Source organism: Theropithecus gelada, chromosome 1, assembly GCF_003255815.1.
Source record: "Theropithecus gelada isolate Dixy chromosome 1, Tgel_1.0, whole genome shotgun sequence".
Classification (NCBI taxonomy): Eukaryota; Metazoa; Chordata; class Mammalia; order Primates; family Cercopithecidae; genus Theropithecus; species Theropithecus gelada.
In genome coordinates, this window is record NC_037668.1 from 137,177,998 (window position 1) to 137,199,946 (window position 21,949).

Consider the following 21,949-nt stretch of genomic DNA (forward strand, 5'->3'; position numbering starts at 1 on the left):
AGAGTAGGAAAAAGGGCGTTCAGGAGCGTTTGAGCGACAATGCGCACACCCCACGGCCCTGGCTTCCCGCACTCCTGGCAAGGGGCAGGGCGGGGCTCGGCCAGCGCAGTCATTGCCCCTGGAATCTCAAATACTGGGTTGCTTTCCACCGAGGCCACGCGCCAGCGACTCTGAAGCCTTCTCTCCGCCAGCGGATCGTGGCCCGCGGCTCCCCGCCCTCGCTTGCACACTTTGCCCAAGAACTCTTCCTGGGGCAGAGAAGTTCTGGAAACAAGCCGCTGGCCCGACGGCGGAGAAAGCGGGCTGCGGGGCTGGAGGTCAGCGTGATGGAAGAGAGGAAGGCGCACGGCGGGTGGAATAAACGCGCACGGGTGTGAGGATGGAGACGCCCCGCGGGGCTGAACGCGCGGAGCATGGGAGTGAGGGAGCGACCCCTAAGGACGCCTTCTAAGGGCCTCGCAGGCCCAGACACAGCTGGGCAGCCTGATCGGCGTCCCAGCCAGAAAGGCGGGGACAGAGCCCTCACTCCCTCCCCTTCCCAAAAGAAAATAATGCAAAGAGACGGAAGACTTCTCGCCCGGCTGTGCGTTTTTATTGGCGCGTCTGCAGCGAGCCCCAGCGGGGAGACCGAGAGGTGCGGCCCTGAGCGACCCTCAGCGCACCTGGGCCAGGTTGTGCCTCTTGTACAGCAGCGCCCGTCTCTTCTCGCGATCGCGCACGAAGACGCGCAGTCGCGCGGTAGGGAAGGTCACGGGCGCGGGCCGCGAACACGCCGGGCCCTCCTCTGTCAGCCACGGGCACTGCAGGCAGCTGGACGCGCAGGGCCGGCCCCTGGAACCGACAAACGCTCAGCGCGTGGCCCAGCGGCTGGAGGGGTGTGGGGAAGGGGAGTGGAAAAGGGGAGAGGGACGGGGAGGGGAGAGGGCGGAGGGGAAAGGGAGTAGCGGGGCGGGGCGGGACGGAAGGAGGAGGGGGCGGGGAGAAGGAGGAGAGGGGCGCGCCTTACCAGGGCTGGGCGCACAGAGTGCTGCGCAGGAAGGCCACGGCGCCCCCGGACAGCCCCGAGTAGCAGCGGCTCAGCCGGATCAGCCCCTTGCGCAGTCCTCTCTGCAGGTCGCGTGCACCCTCGCTGCTCACCGGGTACTCGGCGCTCAGCCTGCACAGGTGGCAGGTGCACGGGCCCTGAGGTCACCCTCCTCGGGTAGACCAGGGCGGAGGTGGAGGGGATGCAGGAGCACGGAGGTCACCCACGGGTGGCCGGTGCAGGGGCCGTGAGGTCACCCTCGGGTGGACGGGGATGCAGGGGCCGTGAGGGCACCCTCGGGTATGGGGGTGCAGGGGCCGTGAGGTCACCCTCGGGTGGAGGGAGGAGACTACCCAGCCCACCTAGTAACCCCCAGACAGGCTGGAGGACTCACATGATGAAGGCTGTCACACCGATGGCCCAGATGTCTGTCTGCGGAAGAGCCCCCTGGCCCTCCAGGAGCTCTGGAGCTGGGAGGGGCACATGTGGTTGGGCTCAGGTGGAGGGGCACAGGTGTGTGGGCCAGGTGTGCGGCTGAGTGGGTGGCAGTGGAGCTGGGAGAGGGGACAGCACTGGAGGAGAGGGGGCTTCTTCCTGCCCCCCGCCTCAGGTGAGTTCCCCCCAACTGTCCACACACGTACCCATGGTTTCTAGGTAGTCCTTGAACTTCTCTGAGGGCAGCACCTTCTCCTGGCTGAGGCTCTGTGCATTGCCCAGGTCCACGACCTTGAGCAGGTTGTATTCGGTGATAATCATGTTCTCAGACCTCAGGTCCAGGTGCAGGATTTGCTGGGCGTGCAGGTATTGGGTGGCGCTCAGCATCTGCCACAGGTAGTCCTTCACCTCCGATTCTGAGTAGGAGGCCCTGGGGGGCAGAAGCTGCTCAGCCCAGGCTCCAGGGTGGGGGCCACCGGGCTGTGCAGAGGGGCCTGGTCCTCCGGCCCCACCCCAGAGGTCTGCGTCCATCAGTCCATCAGCTCAACCATGCCACCCCAGGCCACCCTCACCTCTCAGCCAGGCAGGGGAGCAGCTCGGGCCCAGAGCACAGCTCCAAGATGAGCACCAGGTGCCGGGGGCTGAGGTAGGCTGCATGCAACTGGGCCAGGTGCGGGTGGCGCAGGCCCTTGAGGGCCTCGTATTCACGCAGCACTGCCGTCTTGTCCTTGGGGCGGTAGGGGATGATCTTGGCCGCCAGCGCCCGCCTGCTGGCCTTCTCCCAGCACTGCCGCACCACACTGAAGCGGCCCCTGCTCAAGGGGACAGCGGTCAGGCTGGTGGGTGATCCCCTCCCATTCCCCGATTCCCAACACTCAGAACAGCAGGAGCCCAGCTTAGCGAGAAGGTGGGTGTGGGGCCATGGGTGGCCAGCAAGGGGGGGTCCAGGCCCTGGCCCCACCCGCCTGCAGCCCCCGAGGCCCCTGCACCTCCGGATCTGTGTCTGGAATGTGAAGGTCTTTGTGCTGGGCAGGGGTTGGGCTGGCCGCCCCTGGCTCTCCTCCTCAGAGGCTGTGGGAGGAGGGGCAGGCCATAAGAGGGGGTGAAGAGAGCATCCCCACAGCCCCAGCTCTCCCCACCTCTCCCATCACCCTTTCCCAGGTACCCTGACAACTGGGGCTTTGAGCTCCTACACACTCCCACCTTTTGTTCCTCAGGTTCTGGGGGTACGGGGACAGGGAGGGGGTACAGCAAACAGTGAGAGCCAACCTGAGTGAAGGTGTGTATGAGGGCTGCAGGGGCATTTGAGAATGGACCACCCATAGCAATCATGCCCTCTCTGTCTGTCTTGAGCCCAGGACAGACATTACTAATCAACCCCAGCATTCCTCCACCAAAGCTAGAGGCAGCAAGGGGCAGTCACTATCAACACTCACTACCAACATTCAGCATGAAGCAGAATGGACTTGTGGGCCCACCAACAAGTGTATGGAAGTGTAGGTGAGTGAAGGGGGGGCCTTGGGGGTGAGGTAGCCCCTAAAGTGTGTAGGCCTTGAATGCCAAGCCCAGGAGCAGGTCTCTCCCCAGAAGGAAGTGGACAGCTATGGAGACCCTGCACAGGAGGGAGCATAATCTGGGTCTTCCAGCTGCTGTTCCCACCCTCCAAGCCCTGAGTGTGGTGTGGCTCACCCAGGTGGCTGGGCCCTCCCAGGAGGACTTGCTCCGAGGGGCTGCTGTAGGGGCCCATTCCTGCCTTGCTGACACATGCCGTGCGGAAGGTGTAGGTGCCGCCCCGGGACAGCTTGCTGGTCAGGTAGCAGCAGTCAAAGATGTCGGAGGCCAGTGTGGTCCAACTGCCACCTGGCCACACAGGAGCACGTGAGGGGCTACTGAGGCCTCTGCACACCACATCAGTGGGGGTGGAGAAACCCTTCCCTGAGGCCAACCATGGGCACAGAGCAGGCCAGGCACCTCCCCAAGGGCCCCTCAACATGGCCCCCATGAGGGGTGGCCGGAGCCTTGGGCGCAGGGGCCACCTCATACCTTCTAGGCTGCACTGCACAATGTAGGTCACAGGGCCATAGGATTCCACGGGCTTCCAGACCAGCAGCACCCCATCCGCGTACACCTCCCCAATATCCGGGCATGGCGAGGATGAGGGGCGCTCTGCAAGGCACTGCCCAATGGTCAGTGACTCCAGGGTGGGCACCCAGCCTCCAGGGGGCAATATCTGGCTGGCCCCTGCCTCACCCTGGCAGCTACCAGGGCTCTGGAGCCCACCCTCCCTGGTCCTGTTCATTCAGGGTCCAATCACAGTGAGGAATGGTAGGAGGGGCCTCTCCTGGCGAGGGGCTGGGGAGGTGTCTGCCCTGCCAGAACCCGCTCCTGGGCTGGCCCATTCACCGCGGTGTGACCAGAACCCTGTGCAGGGGCCCAGGCTCTGGTCAGAGGGGCCCTGGTGGGGCTGCTGGGCTTCACTGGGTTGCCCTACACAGGTTCAGGCAGGCTGGCCCACTCTGGTCATTGGGCCAGGGGTCCCAGAGCTAGGCCTGTAGCCCCCATCCTGACTACCTCAGAAACATGCCCAGGGAACTGTGTTGTGCTTGGAACTCAACTTTGATTGAGATATGGAACCGGAAGCAGCCCACTCCTGCATGGGCTGGAGGGATGGGCGTGGAAGGAACATGGGAAGATGATGCGATGGGTCATGTGCCCAAGAAACTCAGTTTTCCTGGCAAGTGGCCAATGGGATGGGCTTTCTCCCTGGCAGGGAGCGTGGATGAACAGGCTTCCTTCCGAGCCCTGTAACGTCAGCAACTGCATCCGGCCGTCCTTCCCAAGGCTGGTTCCTTCTGCTGGAACCAGCTCAGGACCTCCCGCCAGCCCAGGGCAGCCCGTGTGGTCAGAACTCTGTTGACCTTCTCGGGCCTCCTGCAGCCCTGGCCGTGTGCGGTGCCTGGCCCCACAGGGATGTGGGCTGCTCAGGGTCGGGGAGCAGCCGCCTCAGCGGCCAATGCACGGGCCCGGAAGCATTTCACGGAGGATGAGGCTTCCCAGCAGCCCTGGCCCAGCCTCCCTGGCCCACCCCCAGTGTGGCCCACGCACCTGCCTTCCGGAGGACGCCCGTGGTGGTCACTGTCCCCAGCGCATTGCTCGCGCTGCAGGTGTACACACCCAGGTCCTCAGCTGCCACCACCAGGATGGTCAGAAGCTGGAAGTTCTTGAGGGTGGTGGAGATGAGGACACGGCTGCTGCTCTCCAGGGGGGCTCCATCTGCAAAAGTACAGAGCAAGCCTCATGCCACAGCCAGGCCTCACACCTCTCCCTGGGCCTCAGTTTCCCTCTGGACAGCGAGGCATCCTGTGGGGCTGGCGATGGCCACTCACCCGATTTCACCAGCCCCCAGCCCCTGGAATAGCTTCTTACCTTTGCTCCAGGTGGCCTGGGCAGCTGGCTGGGCCGACACCTGGCAGGCCAGTGTCACTGACTGGCCCAGGACCACAGTCTCATCTGAGAGCTCCCTTAGGAATGTCGGCGCTGAGGAGGGAGGATGAGATCAGCCTTCAGGGGTGACCTCCAGGCCCCAGAGCATGGCCTGGACCCCGCAGTGGGGACACCAGGAGGAGCCCTGCCCCACCACCCACGACTCCCCACTCCCCAGACTGGCCCATCTGCACCACCACCTCCTCCTCCAGGAAGTCCTCCAAGACTGCTCAGCTCACCACACCCACCAGGACCCCTCATCGGTTCCCGCACCCCTGTGAGTGCAAGCCTGCTCCCCACCTGTCTGGCCATGCTGGTGGGACCCTGAGAGGCAATGGGGCCCAGTCTCTGTGTTGGGCCTGCTCACCTCGGTCCCAGCTCTTCAGACCTGACGGCCGGAAGGAAGCAAGGCCTGGCTTCTTCCTGGGGGGCCCCTCCTTCTCCAGACCTGCAGGAGGAAGGGGGCCGATGAAGATCATGGTCAGGAGGCCTGGCCCCTCTGGGTAGCACCAGCCGCCTCTGGCTGCAAGGACCCGGAGCAGCTGGGACAGGAAGCAACTGTGGTCGGCTGGCCCGCTGCCCACTCCTCAGACTTCCAGGCCACAGAGGAAACACGAATATCAGGCACCCTCCCCACCTCCAGGCATGGGGTCAGGAGGGTCCACGACCAGGGAGGATTATGTGGTCGGGGAGAACTATGGGGCTGTGAAGGGTTTTGGGGTTGGGAAGGGTTTTGGGGTCAGGGAAGGCCTGAGGTCAGGAGAGTCTGGGGTCAGGTAGGGCATGGAGTTGGGGAGGGTCTGGGGTAAGGTAGGGTCTGGGGTCAGAGAGGACTATGGGGTCAAAGAGGACTCAGGAGGATCTGGGGTTAGGAGGGTCTGCAGTCAGGCAGGATCTGGGGTTGGGAGAGTACAGCGTTGGGGTGTCTGGGGTCAGGGAGGGTCTGGGGCTGGTCGGGAGGAGTCTGGGGTCAGGAAGGATTCTGGTTCAGGAAGACTCTGGCCCCTTCAAATGCTTTCCCCAGCGGCATACCACCTACAGCCTCCCCAGGCCTCCTCAGCTATGTTAGGTCCCAGGGCTGGGTCTCAGTTGCCCCGTGGGGAGGGTTGTCAGGGCTGGAGAGGTGACCCCAAGATTCAGAGACCTGAGGCAGGGACAGGAGGTGTGGGCAGCACCTGGACACCGGCGGGGGTGCCCCGGGGGCTCCTGCCGTCACCTGGAGTGCAGTAGCCCCAGTTACAGAATGGGGGCCCCTGGACGTGAAGGATGCCTGGGGTGGGGTGGGGGTTCACCTTCCGGCCTGCCCTTCAGGATCCGGGAGATGTGCTCCACGGAGGCCTTCACTCTCTCACGCAGCCCCAGCTCCGCGGGCTCATCCAGTGGCAGGTGCCTCCCAGGGAAGTGGAAGAGGCTGCGTGACGGTGAGGACCACTTGCACTTCCTGCCCACGGCAGCCTCCGCCAACAGCGCATCCACGTCTTCTGGCTCCTCTGTGATCTCCAGGCCTGCGTGGGGGCCCATTTCACCTTGCCAGGGCCACATGGGCTCCGAGAACTCGGCCAGCTCCTCCTCAGCCATGGGGGAGGGTGGCTCTGGCTGAGCGGGCTTGGGGACTTTCCTGAAGATCATAAACTCGAATGGGAGGTACTTGATGTCGTACAGGTCCGAGAGGTTGAGGTAGGCGGGGTCCACCTCGGAAATGTCCAGGGATATTGTGTCAGCCGCCTCTGCATCACCTGACAGGTCCCGGATCTGCACCAGGGAGACCTGCCCAACGTCCTCCCATGGGGCGGGCTCTGGAGAGCTCCTAGAGGGAGCCCTGCTGACCTCAGGCACAGGCCTTGCACTGATCTGGGGCGGTGGGCTCTCAGCCCTGGCCTCCTCCTGCTCCTCTGAGGACTGGGACACAGCCCAGGCTATCCTGGCCCACATGGGTCCCTGCCCCAGCATGCCCCCCGCATCTCCACCAAAGGCAAAGGCGCCATAGCCAGCCACACCTGCGTAGCCCCCGCGACACCCCAGGGAGAACTTCCGCGTGGTCACCTGTTCCTGAGGCCGCTGCAGGGTGGGTGTGGAGTCGGACAGATCCTCAGCCTCCTGGGACCAGCCCTCAGCATCGAGGGAGGGTCCAGGCTCTGTGCCCACCCAGGAGGAGCCCACCCTGAGGGAGCTCACTTGGGAAGAGCTCGCCTGGGAGGCTGACCCTGGGGAACTGCAGGGGCCAGGTTTTGGCCTCCCAGGAAGAGAGATGTCTCCAGGCCCCATCTTAGAGTCTAGCGGGGGGCTTGCTTTGGCAGGGGCAGGGGGTACCTGGGGCTGTCCCAAGAAGGGGCTTGAGGGTACTAAGGGGGCCTCTTTGCAAGATCCTAGAGGGAAGGAGCCAGGAGGGCATGGGGCAACTGCTGAGTGGGGGCTGCAGCCCTCCTTGGGGGCAGAACCCTGCTTGGCATGACAGAAAAGGGCTGGCCGCCCCCAAGGGTGGTCCAGGGATGGACTCTCTGGCTGAGCAGTGCCTGGGTGGCCACCAGTGGATGGAAGCTGCTTGTAGCCCTGAGGGTGCCCCATGTCCCTCATAGGAGCTCCCCCGGAGGGGGCTGAAGGCAGTTGCTGTGCCTCACAGCAGGCCTCTGGGGAGCAGCGTGGGGTGCTCGGAGGGTCATGTTCCGTGTCCAGGGAGCGGCTGCGGCCAGGGGCCAAGTGGGTGCCAGAAGCAGGCAGCCGGAGGGCGGTCTCGAAGGAGGGGGCTTTGGTCAGGAGGGTGGCCTGCTCCTCCCTGGCAGCCTCCTCCTCCAGCATGCAGTGCTCCATCAGTGGCTCGCGCAGGCCAGGTAGCGCCCCCGCAATGTACCCGCCCTTCAGCAGGTGCCGCCGCCGGGCTGGGTGCCGCCTGCTCCCCGGGGCCAGGGCCCCATGCTCAGGGCTCTCACCCGCCTGCTGGTAGAACAGGCTGCGGATGACGCTGTGCCGGGGCACACAGCCCTGGGCGGCCGGTGGCCCAGCACCCTCAGGAGATGCAGGCAGAGCTGAGGCCTCGGCAGAGGGCACAGTGGCCTCGGCCTCCTCAGGCAGGCTGGCCGAGGGCCGCAGGAAGCCCCGGGGGTGCAGCAGTGGCGAGTGTGTAACCGGGGAGGGTGGCAGTGACTTAGCCCGGGCGAATGGGGCAAGCTCATTGTCAGAGGAGGAGGAGGAACTGGAGGAGCCACCAGTGTCCCTGCAGAGGTGCCGGGCCACACCGAGGGAGGGGCTGTCAGGAGGGCCCCGCAGCAGCTCAGGGATGGAGCGCATCACCAGGATGGACTTGTAGCTCATCAGGGAACGCTGGAACCGCATGGGGGCAGCAGGCATCAGGTGGGGAGACCCAGGAGCTCTGGGGTCCTCTGCCCCCAGGGCACAGTCATTCCACCCTCCTGCACCATGGGATTCTGTGCACCCATCCCTACTGTGCCCAGCAGATGACTCCCATCTCCTTTCAGCATGCTCAAAGGAGCCCAGCCCCACTTCCCTGCACTCCTAGGTGCGCAGCTGACCCTGTGGGGCCTCAGTTTCCCCTTCACTGGTCCCTACTCAGATGGTCATGGCTCACCTGCCAGCGACTTCGGGCCAGGAGGAACTTGAGCTGCTTGGTGTTGATGAAGTGGGCCTCCTCCGCAGGCATGGATTTCTGGGAGACCGAGGTGGGCAGCCACATAGCAGGGAGACCATGGTGCCCTGATAGGGGCCCCTCCCATGATGGAAGCCCTGCTGGGCAGCCCCAGTCCTGGGATCCCCTGGATCCAGGACACCACAGCCCTCACCCAAGATGTCCAGGTGGGGCAGATGGCAAAGGTCAGAGGTCAGAGGTGACAGCGACCCCCTGTCCCTGAGCTCCTCGCAGTTCTCCCTGCCTCCTGCTGGGCGTTGGGGGCTGGGGCACTGAAACGTGGTTCCAGCTTGAGGTTCCCACAGCCCTCTCACTAAAGTACAGGGACAAACGTCCTCTGGGCCGGGCAGAGTCCAGGCCACAGCCACAGTTCTGTGCTCACACACCCTGTTGCCCAGAGGCCCTGCCCCTGTTGGCCTCAGGCTCTGCCTGCATAGTGTGGGGCTGACCCTGATACTCACCAGGAACCAGGGGTGGGAGAGGCACTGGGCTGCACTAGGCCGGGCCCTGCAGGGAGAGGAAGGCTCAGGAGGGGTCAGGTGGTCAGTTGCCCCCTGGGGCAGGGCTGACTGGCCCCCGGCAGGAGAAGCCTGGGTGCGCACTCACTGAGAGGCTCTCTGCAGCGTAGCCTTGATGAAGTCTTTGGCGTCTTCACTGAGGTGGGCAGCCATGGGGCTGCTCCATGACACACGACCCTCCAGGATGTTCAGGAGGGTGGCACGGTCACTCTCGCCAGCAAATGGGGATGAGCAGGTCAGGCTGAAGGCAGAGGGAGGGTCTAGCCCTCAGATGAGGCCCTGACTGCGGATGGGCTCTTAGTCCCACTCCCATCTAGCTCTGAGAATCCCAGCAAGTTTCTCTGATTTGCCCAGAGAGATCCAGGCTCAGCTTGGAACAGGGACCCAGACCAAGCCTGGGGTATCTGGGCTCAAGTAGCAGAAGGGATATAGGGTCCGCTTGGGTGCGCACCAGCCTTAGTCTGAGATAGGGATCCAGGCTCAGGCTGGGGCAGGGATGTAGGGTCAGCCTGGGTGGGCACCAGCCTTAGTCTGAAATAGGGATCCAGTCTGGGGCAGGCATCAAGATCAGCCTGAATTAGGAATTAAGGATCAACTTGCTGAGGAGGTCCAGGCTGTCTATACCACCGTCATCCTCAGGGCAGCAGTGGCTGTTATGAGTGACTGCTGGACAACCCCCAGTCCTGCAGGGCAGTGGCTTGGCTGCCTCGTGACCCGGCACAGCCCTCTGATGACAGGGTGTTTGTGAGACCCTCTGGGCAGGAACCTCTTATCAGGGTTGGCTGACCGCCTGTTCCCAAGATAGTTGCCCCTTGGGTCTCGGGTCTCTGATCTGGGGAGCAGCCAGCGGTACACATGCCCTCAGTGGGCCTACAAGGGAGGGGTCTTAGGTCAGCTGATGGAGCAGGGCTCTGCTCACCTGAGGTAGGAGATGACACCCATGGCCCTGCAAGACAAAACCACACATTGTGCGTCGCCCCAGGCCTGGCCCTCAGGTAAGAGGCACACACACAGGGAAGCAGGGAGCCCAGGTCTGTAGGAGGAGACGGGTTCAGGGAGGACCCCTTGGCTGACCAGTAGGCTGCCTGCTGCCTCCCTGGGGCAGAGGAGAGGGCCCAGCCATCTGTGGGGACCGGCTTCCCAGAGAAGCTGCAGACCCAGACCCGTTGGCCCAGCCACCCACTCACCAGATGTCGGAGGCCTCGCTCACAGGGTTCTGCTGGATGATTTCGGGGGAGACGAACTCAGGGGAGCCGTACTGGCTGAACTGCAGCTCTGCTGGGGTGATGTTCTGGGCAAAGCCGAAGTCGCAGATTTTAATGTCTTCCCGGGCAGGATGCACCATCAGGATGTTAGAGGGCTGTCGGGGAGAGTTGGGAGTGGGTGAGAGCCATGCCCTAAAGGGGTGACTCCTGGGGCTGGTGGGCCTGGTGGGGACACCCAGAGGCCCGGGGACAGGGTGAGGCAGTGGGGAGCACCTGGTGCAGCCATTTGGGGACAGCCTCTGCTCCACCAGAGCCACACCCCACTCGAAAGGGCTGCCTGGAGGTGGTGAGCTCCCTGTCCCTGGAGGCAAGCAAGCCCTCTCAGTGAAGCTGGGAGTGGTGAGCCTGCCCCACTGGCCTGCAGGTCCCAGGCTTTGGGGTGCAGCGATGAGGACATACTAACCTTTATGTCCAGGTGGAGAATGCCGTGGCTGTGCAGGTAGTGCAGCCCCTCCACCAGCTGCTGGATGTAGACCTTGACCTGTAGCAAGGGCTGCTGTTCAGGTGGGAGCCCAGCCCCAGCCTCCCCCTCCACTTCAAGTCCGGCCTCCTCCTGGCTTCGGCAGCTGATATGCAAAGCCCTCCTGGGTCCTGTGTGCCCCTAAGCCAGGAGATCCCTCAAAGGTGGGGAGGATACGATGGACTTGTGAACCTCAGTGGGGGAGGGGTGGGCAGGGCTGGTCAGCTGGCCAAGTGAGGCGGGGTGGCAGGCCGTATAGAGCCTGACTGAGGGGTCAACACGCCCTGGAGGCCATGGGGAGCCCCAGAGGCCCCTGAGCTAGAGAGGGCTGTGGCTGGGACTGTATCTGCAGGGACCTGGTGTCTGAGAGGGGTCTGGGGTAGGGTGCGTGGCTGGGGCAGTGGCAGGCGGCGGCCCAGTCACCTCGGCCTCTGTCACCACACCCTTCCTGAACAGGCGGTCCAGCAGCTCCTCGGATGAGCACCTGGGATCCCATCAAGGAAAAACAGGCTTGGGAAGCTGAAACCTGCCTGCCCCCAGAAACCCACACTCACAATGAGGTGGCCAGGACTACGGGCACATCTGATCTCTGGGGGCAGCAGGGGGTGATGCTCAGGGTTGAGGAGAGTGGAGTGGGGACCCCTCTGAACCCCAGATGGCATGCAGCCCTGAAAAGGGAGGGGCTGCAGGCTGACGCTGGGGACTGAGGCCAGTCACTGCACTGGCACAGTGGGAGGGGGCATCCTGTCCCCTCTGTACAGAGCCCATCCAGCACCCTCTCCCTGCAAAGAGGACACCGACTTGGGGCAGTGGGGCATGTGTCCGGCTGACACCGTCAAGAGCACCAGAGGACAGAGGAGACCTCCAAGACAAGGCCACGTGGGTGGCAGGGTGTGCCCCAGAGTAGCCAGGCCAAGCAGCTCCTTCCTCTCTAAGAGGCCATCTACAGAGTGGGAGCGGACCCCCACCATCCTTGCTGAGGGCATCAGGTCATCAGGGCCAGCTAGCCACCAGTACCCCCTGGGGACTCCAGTCACTGCCCCGTGGAACAGAAGACTCCCCACCCAAATTCCCGGCTGGGTGGCTGTCGCCACCACCCAGCCAGGCAGGGGACACCAAGCACATGGCTCCTCTGAGCCCTGGCCTGGCCCTGCATGCCCCTCCTCAAGCCCTCTCAGGGGCTGAGGGCAGGATACAGCTCCAGGATGAGGATGAGGGTCTTGCGGGTCTCAAACTGGTCCAGCAGCCCCGTGACCAGCGGGTGGCTCAGCGTGGCCAGGATGTCTCGCTCCCTGTATGCCTGGGCCCGAGTTCTGCTCCGTAGGGGGATGAACTTGGCAGCGCACAAGATCTTGTTTCCTTTGTGCTGCACTCTTTTCACGAAGCCAAACACACCCCTAGGAAAGACGGAGTGAGGAGAGCCCAGGTGGCCTGAGGAAAGGAGCCATCTGGCTGTCCAGGGGAAAGGGGGCTAGGTGCTACCTTCCAATCTCCTCCTTGACCTCATAGAAGGAGTGCAGCTTTCTCCGGTGGCTTTGCTTCTCTGAGTCCGGCTCATTGTCCCCTAAGGAATGGGAAGCAGCTGGTATGGGCAAAGGTGACCACCCTGATCCCCACGGAACCCAGTGCTGTGGTGTTAATGGGAGCTGCTTCCTGGACCCAAGACTATGGGACCACACCCACCCAGGGACCACACCCACCCAGGTACCACCCATGGGAAGAGAGGTTGCCCCATGGAGACAAGACCTGTACCTGGCCAGCCCAGCTGCAGAGCCTGGGCCCAGGAGGGGTCAACCAACTCACCGCCAAGCACCAACAGCTCTGCCTTGCAGAGCACCTGGCCACCAGCGTTTTGCGCCAGGCAGGTGTAAACACCGGCATCCTTCGAGGCCACATGCCTCAGCACCAGGGAGTATGTGGTGCCTTCTTGCTGCTGGCTAAGCCGGGTGCTGTCCACCAGCTGGACGTTGTCCTGGAGGCACAGGATCAGCAGGGCTGCCATCAGCCCACTCTGGGGGACCCCATCACCCCACCCTTCACTGAGCAGTGCTTCCAACACCTGCTGTGTGTCCAGTCTGGAGGGGATGTGGGAGGAAGTGCACAGTGTGGACTGCACCCATCTCCCGTGGGTCCCCCAGATCCTGGGGCCATTCCCGAATCTCGCTCACCTGGACCTGCACACCTACCTTGTACCAGGTCACCGAGGGCTGTGGGTCGCCCTCAATGACAGCCTCGAATTGGGCCATTGTGCCTGTCTGTGCCTGCACATCCTCGATGGTTACCTGCATGGATGGGGGCCCTGGGAGGGCAGGGAGGGAACCATGGAAACCACCTCCCCAGCCACACAACCCTGGGTGCCAGCCACAGCCCACCACGCCTGGGTGGTTGTTGAGGCCCTGAGATACACTGTGGGCAACTGAACGCCCCCCACAGCCCAAGCAACAGCACTCCATCCTGACTGCCCAGGCTTCTGACAGTTATGGGTGCTCCTTCAATGGAACCACTGCCTCTCCCACTCTGACCTCAGCTGGCCAGGTGATCAGGAGGAGTTGGTGGGGCCAGTGGAGCTCACTAACTTGGCTGCCGTTCTCAGGGACAGGGTCCTATTAACACCAAGTTCACTGCCACTTGCGTCTCCCCAGTGGAGGGTTCTGGCCCCTCTGAAGGGACACAGTGAGTAGAATGTGGGCGTCCCAGGCTGGGGCAGGGCTGAGACAGGCTGGGTGGCCTCTGCAGATGTGCAAATGCCCCCCAGCCCTGGACAGGGGGTATGGGGATCACACTTATAACCCAGCTGGGCCCAACCCCGTACTTGCGGTGTGTGTGTCGATGGCCTGGTATGTGTAGGTCCTCTGTGTGGTCTCCGTGACCACGTGGCTATGGACGTCCCAGAGCAGCTCCCCTGTGCCTGCCCCAGGCCTGGCTGCACCCTCCATCCTGGGGTTAGGAAGTGGGGTGAGGCTCTGCCGGGCCCCCACACGTTCTGAGCAGCCAGGCCTCCCGATGAGATAGGGTATCCCTGCTCATCACCACTAGGAAGGGGCTGCAGCAAAGCCTCTCTGGGATGAGACGTACAGACGGGTGCCCAGCCCTTAGTGTGGAGGGGGCCCCCCAACACCTCTCATCCCAAGGGTGGCCTCTCCTCCCAGACCTGCCATGCCTGGGGTAGCTGCTGGCAAAGAGTGGAGGGCTGTGAGGACACCGCAGTAACTCGTGCCCTGCCCTGCCTGCCCAGAGATGTCCCCTGGGGTTGGTCCCCAGTGCAAGACCCAGCAGTCTGGGGTGGTTACCGAATGGGCACAGTCCATTCCTGGGCTCTGGCAATGGCCTCTGGCTCCTGCTCTGGGCCTTCGTGGAGGAGGGGCTGTGGCACCCTCTGGGGCACGGCTGCTGGGAGATGAGGGCCTCATGAGATGGAGCCCAGGTGGTACCCGCATCTGGTCCCCACATTCCCAGGCTAGGAAAGCCCAGGCAGAGCTTTGAGCTCCCGGGGCCCTGGGCTGTGGGTGAGATCCTGGCAAGGTCCTAGGCCCCAAACCCAGTACCCAGGCCACAGCTCAAGCATGTGCAGTTAGCCACCCTGCAGAGCCCAGGTGCCAAGCACCCTCCATATCCGACCTGGTGCCACCAGCCCCGAGGGTCCCCTGCCCACCCGCCAGACTGACAACTGGATGCGGTGGCCTCTGCCCTCTAGAACACTCCCTGACAGCCAGGCAGGACAGGCAGCTCTGTCTCAGCACCGTGTGTGCCAGGAGCATTCAACAGTTCCTAGCATGCAAGCAATGGTGGGCAGGATCCAGAGGGCCAGGGCATCACCCCATGGGGCTGCCCAGAGGTCACAGGTAGGGCCCTTGACACCGCTCCACCCAGCTGTGAGGGAGAGGACAGGAGAGACCCAGGGCAGACTGGGTAGAGGAGTGGGGCTCGGGACAGCCCCGGCCGGTGGCACAGGCAGCGCAGGCAGGGCAGGTGGCTGTGGGAATACACTTGAGCTTCAAGCAGGTGGACGAGTGGAAAGGGTGTCCGCCACAGGCAGGGCGGGTGGGGTCATGGCCAGAGCAGGCCAACCCATGCCCACTCTGCAGAGGCATCGGGCAGAGTGAACGAGCGTCAGGCCTGTGAAGGAGCCCACGATCTGCCCCGGATGGGCCAAGCGGCACCTAGGGCAGGTTTGTCTGCTCAACCACTGTGGCCCTGGCACACAGCCCATTGGATGTGGCAGGGTACACTCCACCCACAAGGCAGAGTTCAAGTGAGGGCCAGTCCTCCCAGACCCCTGCCCCACCCTCGGCCTGTCCTTCCCTTACGGACGCCGGCCTTCAGTCACTGCATGGGGAAGAGTGACAGGCAGAAGAATGAGAAGAGACCATTTCCCAGGGTGACAGGGATGCCGTGCCCCTTCTCCTGGGCCAGGCCTTGCTCCCAGCCAGCCCCGTGATAGGCAAACGGAGCAAATGTACACCAAGTTGGGGCCTAGAGAGACGCCCCTTAGCCCTAGGTGGCCCCAGGGTGCCCAGGCAGCTAGAGGGAGGAGCCTGCGCTCATTGAAGGCCTGGGGGCTTCTGTGCCTGTTGTGGGGAAGCAGACCTGAGGGGCTGGCCCTCTCATCTCATGGGGGAAGGCGGCTTGCTTGCCCCAAACCCTATGCCACCTGGCCTGCGGGAGGCCACAGAAGCAGCATAGGGACTGTGGGACTGTTGGAGCATGTGTTCAGGGGATTAAGCGTGAGACCATGGTGGGGGACTGTCCCGTGCTGTCCTTGGGGAGGGCACTGAGCCCTGGAGGTCTCATCCTGTTTGGCTCCAGCCTGACGGCCTTTCTCCAAGGTGATGGAACCAGGTAGGGGTGGCCAGGGAGGGTGCATCAGGGAAGCCCCTGCAAGATGGTGTGGGGTGACCAGAGTGGGTAGGCACACAGGATGCAAGGCCGTGATGGTCTTTTGTGTGAAGACAACCAAGGCTGGGGCTGGGCCAAAAGAGAAGGAGAAGGGCATGGACCTGAGAAGCCCACAGAAGCAAGATGCAGAGGATGCTGGACGGAGCAGGGGAGGAGCCTGGCTGCCATCCTGCCCCAGCTCTGGCCTCGCTTCAGCCCCGTCCTCATGGCTCTCTGGACGCCTGACTCCAGGCCCCCATCCACCTGCGGTGAGCAGCAGGGATTTGGATGAGATTCCCCCAACCCAGGCCTCAGTTTCCCCAGATGCACTATCTGTCCCTTTAGGAAAAGTTCCTTGATCGAGGACCTGAAGACCGGGCTGGAGCGAGGCCAGGGCTCGGGCAGGTGGGCAGCCAGGCTCACACCCGTAATCCCAGCACTTTGGGAAGCTGAGGCAGGAGAATGGCTTGAACCCAGGAATTTGAGAGCAGCCTGGGCAACACAGCAAGACCCCATCTCTACCCAAAAATAAAAAAATTAGCTGGGCATGGTGGCATGGGAGCTACTTGGGAGGCTGAGGTGAGAGAATCACTTAAACCCAGGAGGTTGGGGCTGCAGTGAGCTGTGGTCACACCCCTGCACACTGCAATCCAGCCTAGGTGACAGAGCAAGACCCCGTCCCAAAGACAAAAAAAGAAGAAGCCATTAAAGTGCTTCAAAACAGGAGACCCCCAACACCTGGGGGAAGGGGCTTGAGTGACCCATAGAGCTGGCTCTTGTAGCAGCCAGTCTGATCTGGTCTGTCTGGGGTACTGGCTGCTTCTGCCCCTCCCTCCTCCACCTCCTCCTTTCCTGTCTTCTGCCCCCTCCATCCCCCTCCTCCTCTCCCTCTTACTTCTCCCCTGTCTCCTCCTCCCCTTTCTCACCCCCTGCTCCCCCTCCTCCCTGTCTACTGAGGAGCACAGGGCACCTGAATTTGCCATCACAGGCCAACCATGGGAAGCCTCTGGCTCCTGGAACAGATTCAGAGCAGGAGGAACCTTCCAGAACCCATTCTGTGCCAAGATTCTGACAGGGAAACTGAGGCCAAGCAAGAGGTAGGCTTGGCCCAGGACCCCCAGTGCATGGAGCCACTGGGATTCCAAATCGGAGTCACTGGGGCCTGGCCAGTTCATGCCCATGTGATGGGTACCCTTCACGTTGCACAGCCAGGTTGGGGTCAATCCCTGGGGGTCTTTGTTGTCAGCATGCGCCTGGGCCTCACCGGGTGCCTCCGAAGATCCGGTGACTGGAGGTTGGAAGCCGGTTTCCTGGAGTGCAGGTGCCCCCCCGGGGCAGGGGCTGGGGCCAGTGAGGTCCCCTGTGAAGGGGCCTGGCACCCTGGGGCCCAGCAGTCTCTCCAGGACGGGTGTGATCTGGTCCACTCGCTCCAGGGTGGTGTCTGTAGAAGAGGCAGATGAGTGAAGAGCAGGTGAGACCCGGGGGTCTGGGATAGCTGCAGCCTCCGGAGGGGTCTCCAGGAACCCCGTCCCCCTCCTCAGAAACTGCCCAGGTGGTCCAACACTGGGCTCCTCCCCACCCACTCCCCTCTCAGGAGGCTGCCTGGAGGTGGAGGCCTGGGACACAGAGAGGAAAAAACCACAGACCCATGCTGCAGGCAGGCACTTCCTCCTCCTAGACTCCCTGCGAGCTCAGGCCCATCCTCCCCGGGAACCTTCAGGAGAGTGTCACCACCTCCAGGGAGCAGCCGGGCCTGGATACCTGCCCCAGGCCCTGGCTCTGCCACTGATCACAACCCCCTACCAGGGCTGGCCTCTCCTCAAACCTGGGCACAGCCTGGTGCCAAGGCGAGAACCAGAGGAAGCTTGGGTTCAGTGGGTGTCCAGGCAGCCATGACCGTGGACCCCTCCCTGGGGATGGGCCCTCCCTCCCAGGGCAGCCCCTGCCTGAACTCGCCTGCCAGGGGCTTTCTCTTCTCCACCTGTGACCCAAATCTGCTCTCCCTTCTGCCTGAAACCCCAGCCCTGGCCGCCCCACCTGGCCCCTTGCTGGCTGCAAGAGACTCCTCTAGAGCCCTGCTGGGCATGGTCCCCACTGGCAGCTCCCCCTCAGCAGCCTCCCCGTCCACCTGGCCATCAGCCAGGCACCTCGCACACGGGTCCAGCAGGTCACCTGCCCCAAGCCTCCCGCCTTGTTTGTGTCTTCAAGCCCTTGCTGAGGGCCCTTGCCGCATCCCCAGTCGCCAGCCTGGAGAGGAGACCTGGGCTGCTCTCTACATTGCCAGGGTACGCTCCTCTCTACCCTCCTCACTCCAACGCAGTCAGCAGGACCCCTGGGCCAGCCTCGGAGCTGGAGGGCTTGGGGTTGTCCTCTAATGGTGCTGGGATCGTCCGGCCAGAGACAATGAAGTTGACCTCTGATGCTGAGATCCCATGGGGTCACCACATCCCCACGTCTGCCATGACAACAGTCCCAGCTGCCCAGGGCTGGGGAAGGCCTGCCTGGTACCCAGCATGCTAGGAAGGAGCATGATTGGCTGTTCTGGCCATGCCGTGTGCCCCTGTGAGTGGCCTCTCCATGATGGGAACCAGCTGTCGCAGGTCCACTCAGGGACCCCAGGGTGGGCCGGGACTCCACAGGCAGTGGCCAGCCAGGGGACCTCACAGTAAAAGGCAGATGAGGGTATGGGCTCCCCTGAGGGCTGCAGGTGGAGGGGACCCAGGGCTGCCCAGTGGAGAGGCAAGGAGAGTCAGAGAGGTGTGCAGGAAGCTACTTTATTCTTGTTGAGAGACAGGCTGCTGCCCACACACAGACCCCATGTCCACCCTGTAGAGAAGGCCAGGAGGGCCTGCAGAGCTGGGAAGCACCCACCCAAGGGTCTCAGTCACCAAGACTGCAGAAGAGGCAAGGCCATGCCAGGCCTGGCAGCTGTGACCAGGAGGGATGGACCTGGCCCACATGGGAACAGGACAAATGCCCAAGGCTACATCTTTCGTCCACAGTCCCAAGGCTCCTGCCAGGCTGAGAGGAAATAGCCCAGAGCTGAGGTCTTTGAGCCAGTCATTCTGACGTTACAAGCGCCACCCAGTCCTCCTGGCTGAAGTTGAGTGAGGTGAGAAGGGCCCAGGACCAGGGACAGGGAGGCCCTCAGGAGGCTCCTAGGGGCTGCTGCTGAGGCTGGGCAGCGTCCTAGGCCTCAAGGGCACACCCCTCTCCCTGCTGCCCCAAGCCACCACAGCAGCAGCATCAGGGCTGTGCCCCCTCATCCCCATCCTTGTCTGGGCAGATGTGAAGGGTGACCGTCTCCCCCACTGTCCCAAAGTTGATGGTCTGGGTGGAAAGTTCTGTGGTGAAGCTGCTCTGACCACTGTCCACAGAACGCCGGATGCGAGTGCAGAAAGACTGCGTCCAGGGAGCACTGCCCACAGGCCGAGCCGGGGCCTCCCGCAAGAGGAAGGAGGTGGCCTCAAGGCTACGGACCTGGGGTCCTGGTGGTGATGCCCCACGGAGCTCAGGCCTAAAGAGGCCGAGAGGGCCTCGGGGACCCAGTGCATGCCCCACACTGAGCAGCACAGGCTGCCCCACTGTGGGCTCCCCGATCTCTCTCTGGATCACTGAGACCTCGCAGGGAGGGTCATCAGGGGTGCCGGGCCCAGGGCCACCACAGCGGAAGGTCTCCCCTTCCCCAGGCACGTAATCTTCCAGGTCAGCCAGTGTCAGCACGCGGCCGTTGTGCGTGAGGATCTTGGGGTCACGATCCCCAAGGCTGTGTGTGTCCTGGGACTCCTCTGTCACAAAGGCATCTCCGTCTTCCCCCTCTTCCTCTCCCGCCTCCTCCATGGTGCACTCCTCCTCCAGGGTGACGCTGGTCTCCTGCAGCTCCAGGCTGCCCACGTCAGAAGCAGCCCAGTCCACACTGCCTCTGGCATCCACGTGGAAGACGAGGGGCTCTCTGATGCTGACCATGGCTGTGCCCTGGGCCCAGGCCTCCTGGGCCAGCAGCTTGTTGTTGGAGTTGTTGGAATTGGGGTCCCCTCCGGGGGTGGCACCGGGCAGCGTGAAGAGATGCCCTGATGAGCTCCTGGGCACGTCTCTGGTGGGAGACACACCCTGCGGGCCCATCTTCTTCACCTGGACTTCAATGGTCTCCTCCACCTCCACCCACTTGGGCTGGGACCCCGAGAGTCTGGGCAGAGCTGGAGAGTGGGCCTCGGCCTCTGTCACGTACAGTGTGGGCACCACGGGCTTCCGGCCTGGCTCTGCCTCAGGCCTGCGGGGCTGGCCAGCCCCTGGCAGGTACAGCAGGTCAGGGCCCAGTAGGCCCGGCCTCAGCGGGCTGGCAGAGCAGCGGGAAGGTGAGCGGGAGGGGGACTTGCTGGGGGACCGTCGTTGGCCACGTGGGCTCTTCACCACAGTGGTGATGGTCTCTTCTCTGGGGGAGGGAGGAGAGGGCCCGAGAAAAGATGGGCACAGTGCCCAGGATTGCCAGGGCAGCGTAAGAGCTCAGGTTATTGTACCAGCAAGCGAGCGGTGAGAGTGCACAAAGAACTCTTACACATGCATGTGAGCCCAACCTGCAGAGTCCCCCACCCCCTGCCATAGAACCAAAGAAACAAAGCACAAGGTCCCATGTGGCCAACCTCAGTCTCTGGTGTGCAGATCTGAAAACAAGAGGTGAGGTATATGGGGAGGCCCGTGCCGCACTGCAAAGGCAAGTGCTTCCGAAAACTGGGTCACATCCTAAGTGCAGTGGCCCCAGTGACAGTCTCCCCTCCAGGTCCATGCCACCAGCAGGCTTTGTGCTTTGTATCATGGGGGACGGTGAGTGGCCAACTCTAAGAGGGCAGGGCCTGCACACCCCGAAAATCCTCAGCCAGGGATGGGCTGGACAGCTCATGCCGCGGGGGCGGGGTGGGGGTTGAGCTCAGACCTTTTCTCCTAGCCTTTGGGTCTGAGAGTGTGAGGCCTGGAAAGGCTTTAGGCAGGCCAAGGAAGAAACCTGGCTGGATACCTGGCCCCAGACTTGGCTTGGCCGTGATGAGCCGTGTGATGTCAGACAAGCCCCTCCTCCTGCCTGGTTCCATCTCCCAAAATGGGACTGGGGAGGAGTGATGGAGGCAGAATGCAAGGTCGGCTATATGTGGCTGTGCATGGAGCACTTTGCAAGTTCTCTTGTCTGACTCTGTAGTAACCTGGGAGAGGGTCTGATCCCACTTCATAGGGGACAGAGAGGCTCAAAGAGGCTCAAAATCTGCCTGGGGCCAAGAGGGAGAAGTGCAGCAGTCAGCCCAGGTCCTCCTCTGGTGCCCGGTGTCCCTGACCTTGCTGAGCACTGAGAGCAAACTGAGTAACAGGTAGGGAAGCAGAACGTGCTGAGTAACACACAACACATACCAGTTCCCTGCCTATTACTCATTTTGCCCTCAGCCCTGCACTTCCCTCAGGCTCAGGGCAAGGAATGTGGCACGTATGAGGTGACAAAGTTGTCACCACGTGAGCTACTGCCAGCTGTCTTCTTTGTCCAAGGTACTGCCTCTCTCTCGTTTAGCTTTGCTTTTTTCTAATTCAGGGCTCTATCTGGAAGCAGTTGCTCCCAGGGATGAGCCCAGAGATGTGTGACCACCCCTTGGGGTGCACAGCAATGACAGGTCCTGCCTCCTCCAGCCCTCAGCTATTAAGGAAGGAGTGATGTATTCCACCTAACTGATGGGGAAGCTGAGGCTCAGAGATGTGGCCCACTCATGCCCACAGGCTGCTTTCCTGCCTCACATGCAGGCTCTAGGGCAGTACGCTTGTTGCTGAGAGCCTGGACCAGGCCCCATCTGCTCACCTCACGTTGCCCGATCTGCTGATGCAGGGTGGTAAGTTGAGTGCAGCCCAACAGGTGGATGGGGATGGGGACTCCTAAATATCCCCCCAAATGCCGAACTCACTGCTACCCGCACAAAGACACATGGGCATCCTGTACTGATACTGCAAGCACAGCACATGGGGTCTGCCTCCAAGCCCTGTTTCCTTCTCGGGTCTACTGCCTCCCTGGTGCCTCTACCTGTGTGGTCCACCCTTGGGTTCAGCGCTATGCCTATGCAGTTGGCTCCCTCCATTCCTCAAGTTGAGTGGGTAAATTATTCTTCGCAGGGTGAGGGTTCCCACCTTCCTAAGCCTGGAACAGACTGGACTTGTATGCTTGTAAATCACCTGGTCCTCCCTTCCCTAGGCATGAGTCGCCTCTGAAGCTTTGCCAGTGGG

The 21,949-nt window shown here is 62.8% G+C and overlaps 1 protein-coding gene across 2 annotated transcripts in view; it reads right to left on the reverse strand.

The window, feature by feature from the left end:
- Positions 1-570: 570 nt before the first annotated feature.
- The window catches only part of OBSCN (obscurin, cytoskeletal calmodulin and titin-interacting RhoGEF), a 162,841-nt gene continuing 141,462 nt past the window's right edge, over positions 571-21,949 (reverse strand). Inside the window, exons 80-105 of one of the 2 annotated variants that reach the window (XM_025402023.1) lie at positions 16,965-17,141; positions 14,116-14,212; positions 13,638-13,762; positions 13,012-13,124; positions 12,629-12,797; positions 12,308-12,389; positions 12,022-12,222; positions 11,249-11,309; positions 10,769-10,846; positions 10,288-10,460; positions 10,020-10,046; positions 9,189-9,341; positions 9,044-9,089; positions 8,526-8,603; positions 6,235-8,260; positions 5,310-5,390; positions 4,886-4,996; positions 4,565-4,732; positions 3,503-3,625; positions 3,149-3,319; positions 2,449-2,530; positions 2,032-2,271; positions 1,666-1,889; positions 1,419-1,494; positions 1,007-1,156; positions 571-831 (exon numbers count right to left, since the gene is read on the reverse strand). In XM_025402023.1, coding sequence (XP_025257808.1) covers positions 654-831; positions 1,007-1,156; positions 1,419-1,494; positions 1,666-1,889; positions 2,032-2,271; positions 2,449-2,530; positions 3,149-3,319; positions 3,503-3,625; positions 4,565-4,732; positions 4,886-4,996; positions 5,310-5,390; positions 6,235-8,260; positions 8,526-8,603; positions 9,044-9,089; positions 9,189-9,341; positions 10,020-10,046; positions 10,288-10,460; positions 10,769-10,846; positions 11,249-11,309; positions 12,022-12,222; positions 12,308-12,389; positions 12,629-12,797; positions 13,012-13,124; positions 13,638-13,762; positions 14,116-14,212; positions 16,965-17,141 — 5,210 coding nt within the window. In that variant the 3' untranslated portion in view covers positions 571-653. Of the gene's footprint in view, positions 832-1,006; positions 1,157-1,418; positions 1,495-1,665; positions 1,890-2,031; positions 2,272-2,448; positions 2,531-3,148; positions 3,320-3,502; positions 3,626-4,564; positions 4,733-4,885; positions 4,997-5,309; positions 5,391-6,234; positions 8,261-8,525; positions 8,604-9,043; positions 9,090-9,188; positions 9,342-10,019; positions 10,047-10,287; positions 10,461-10,768; positions 10,847-11,248; positions 11,310-12,021; positions 12,223-12,307; positions 12,390-12,628; positions 12,798-13,011; positions 13,125-13,637; positions 13,763-14,115; positions 14,213-16,964; positions 17,142-18,462; positions 20,133-21,949 lie in introns of those variants that run through there. The other variant, XM_025402032.1, reaches the window with a different exon arrangement.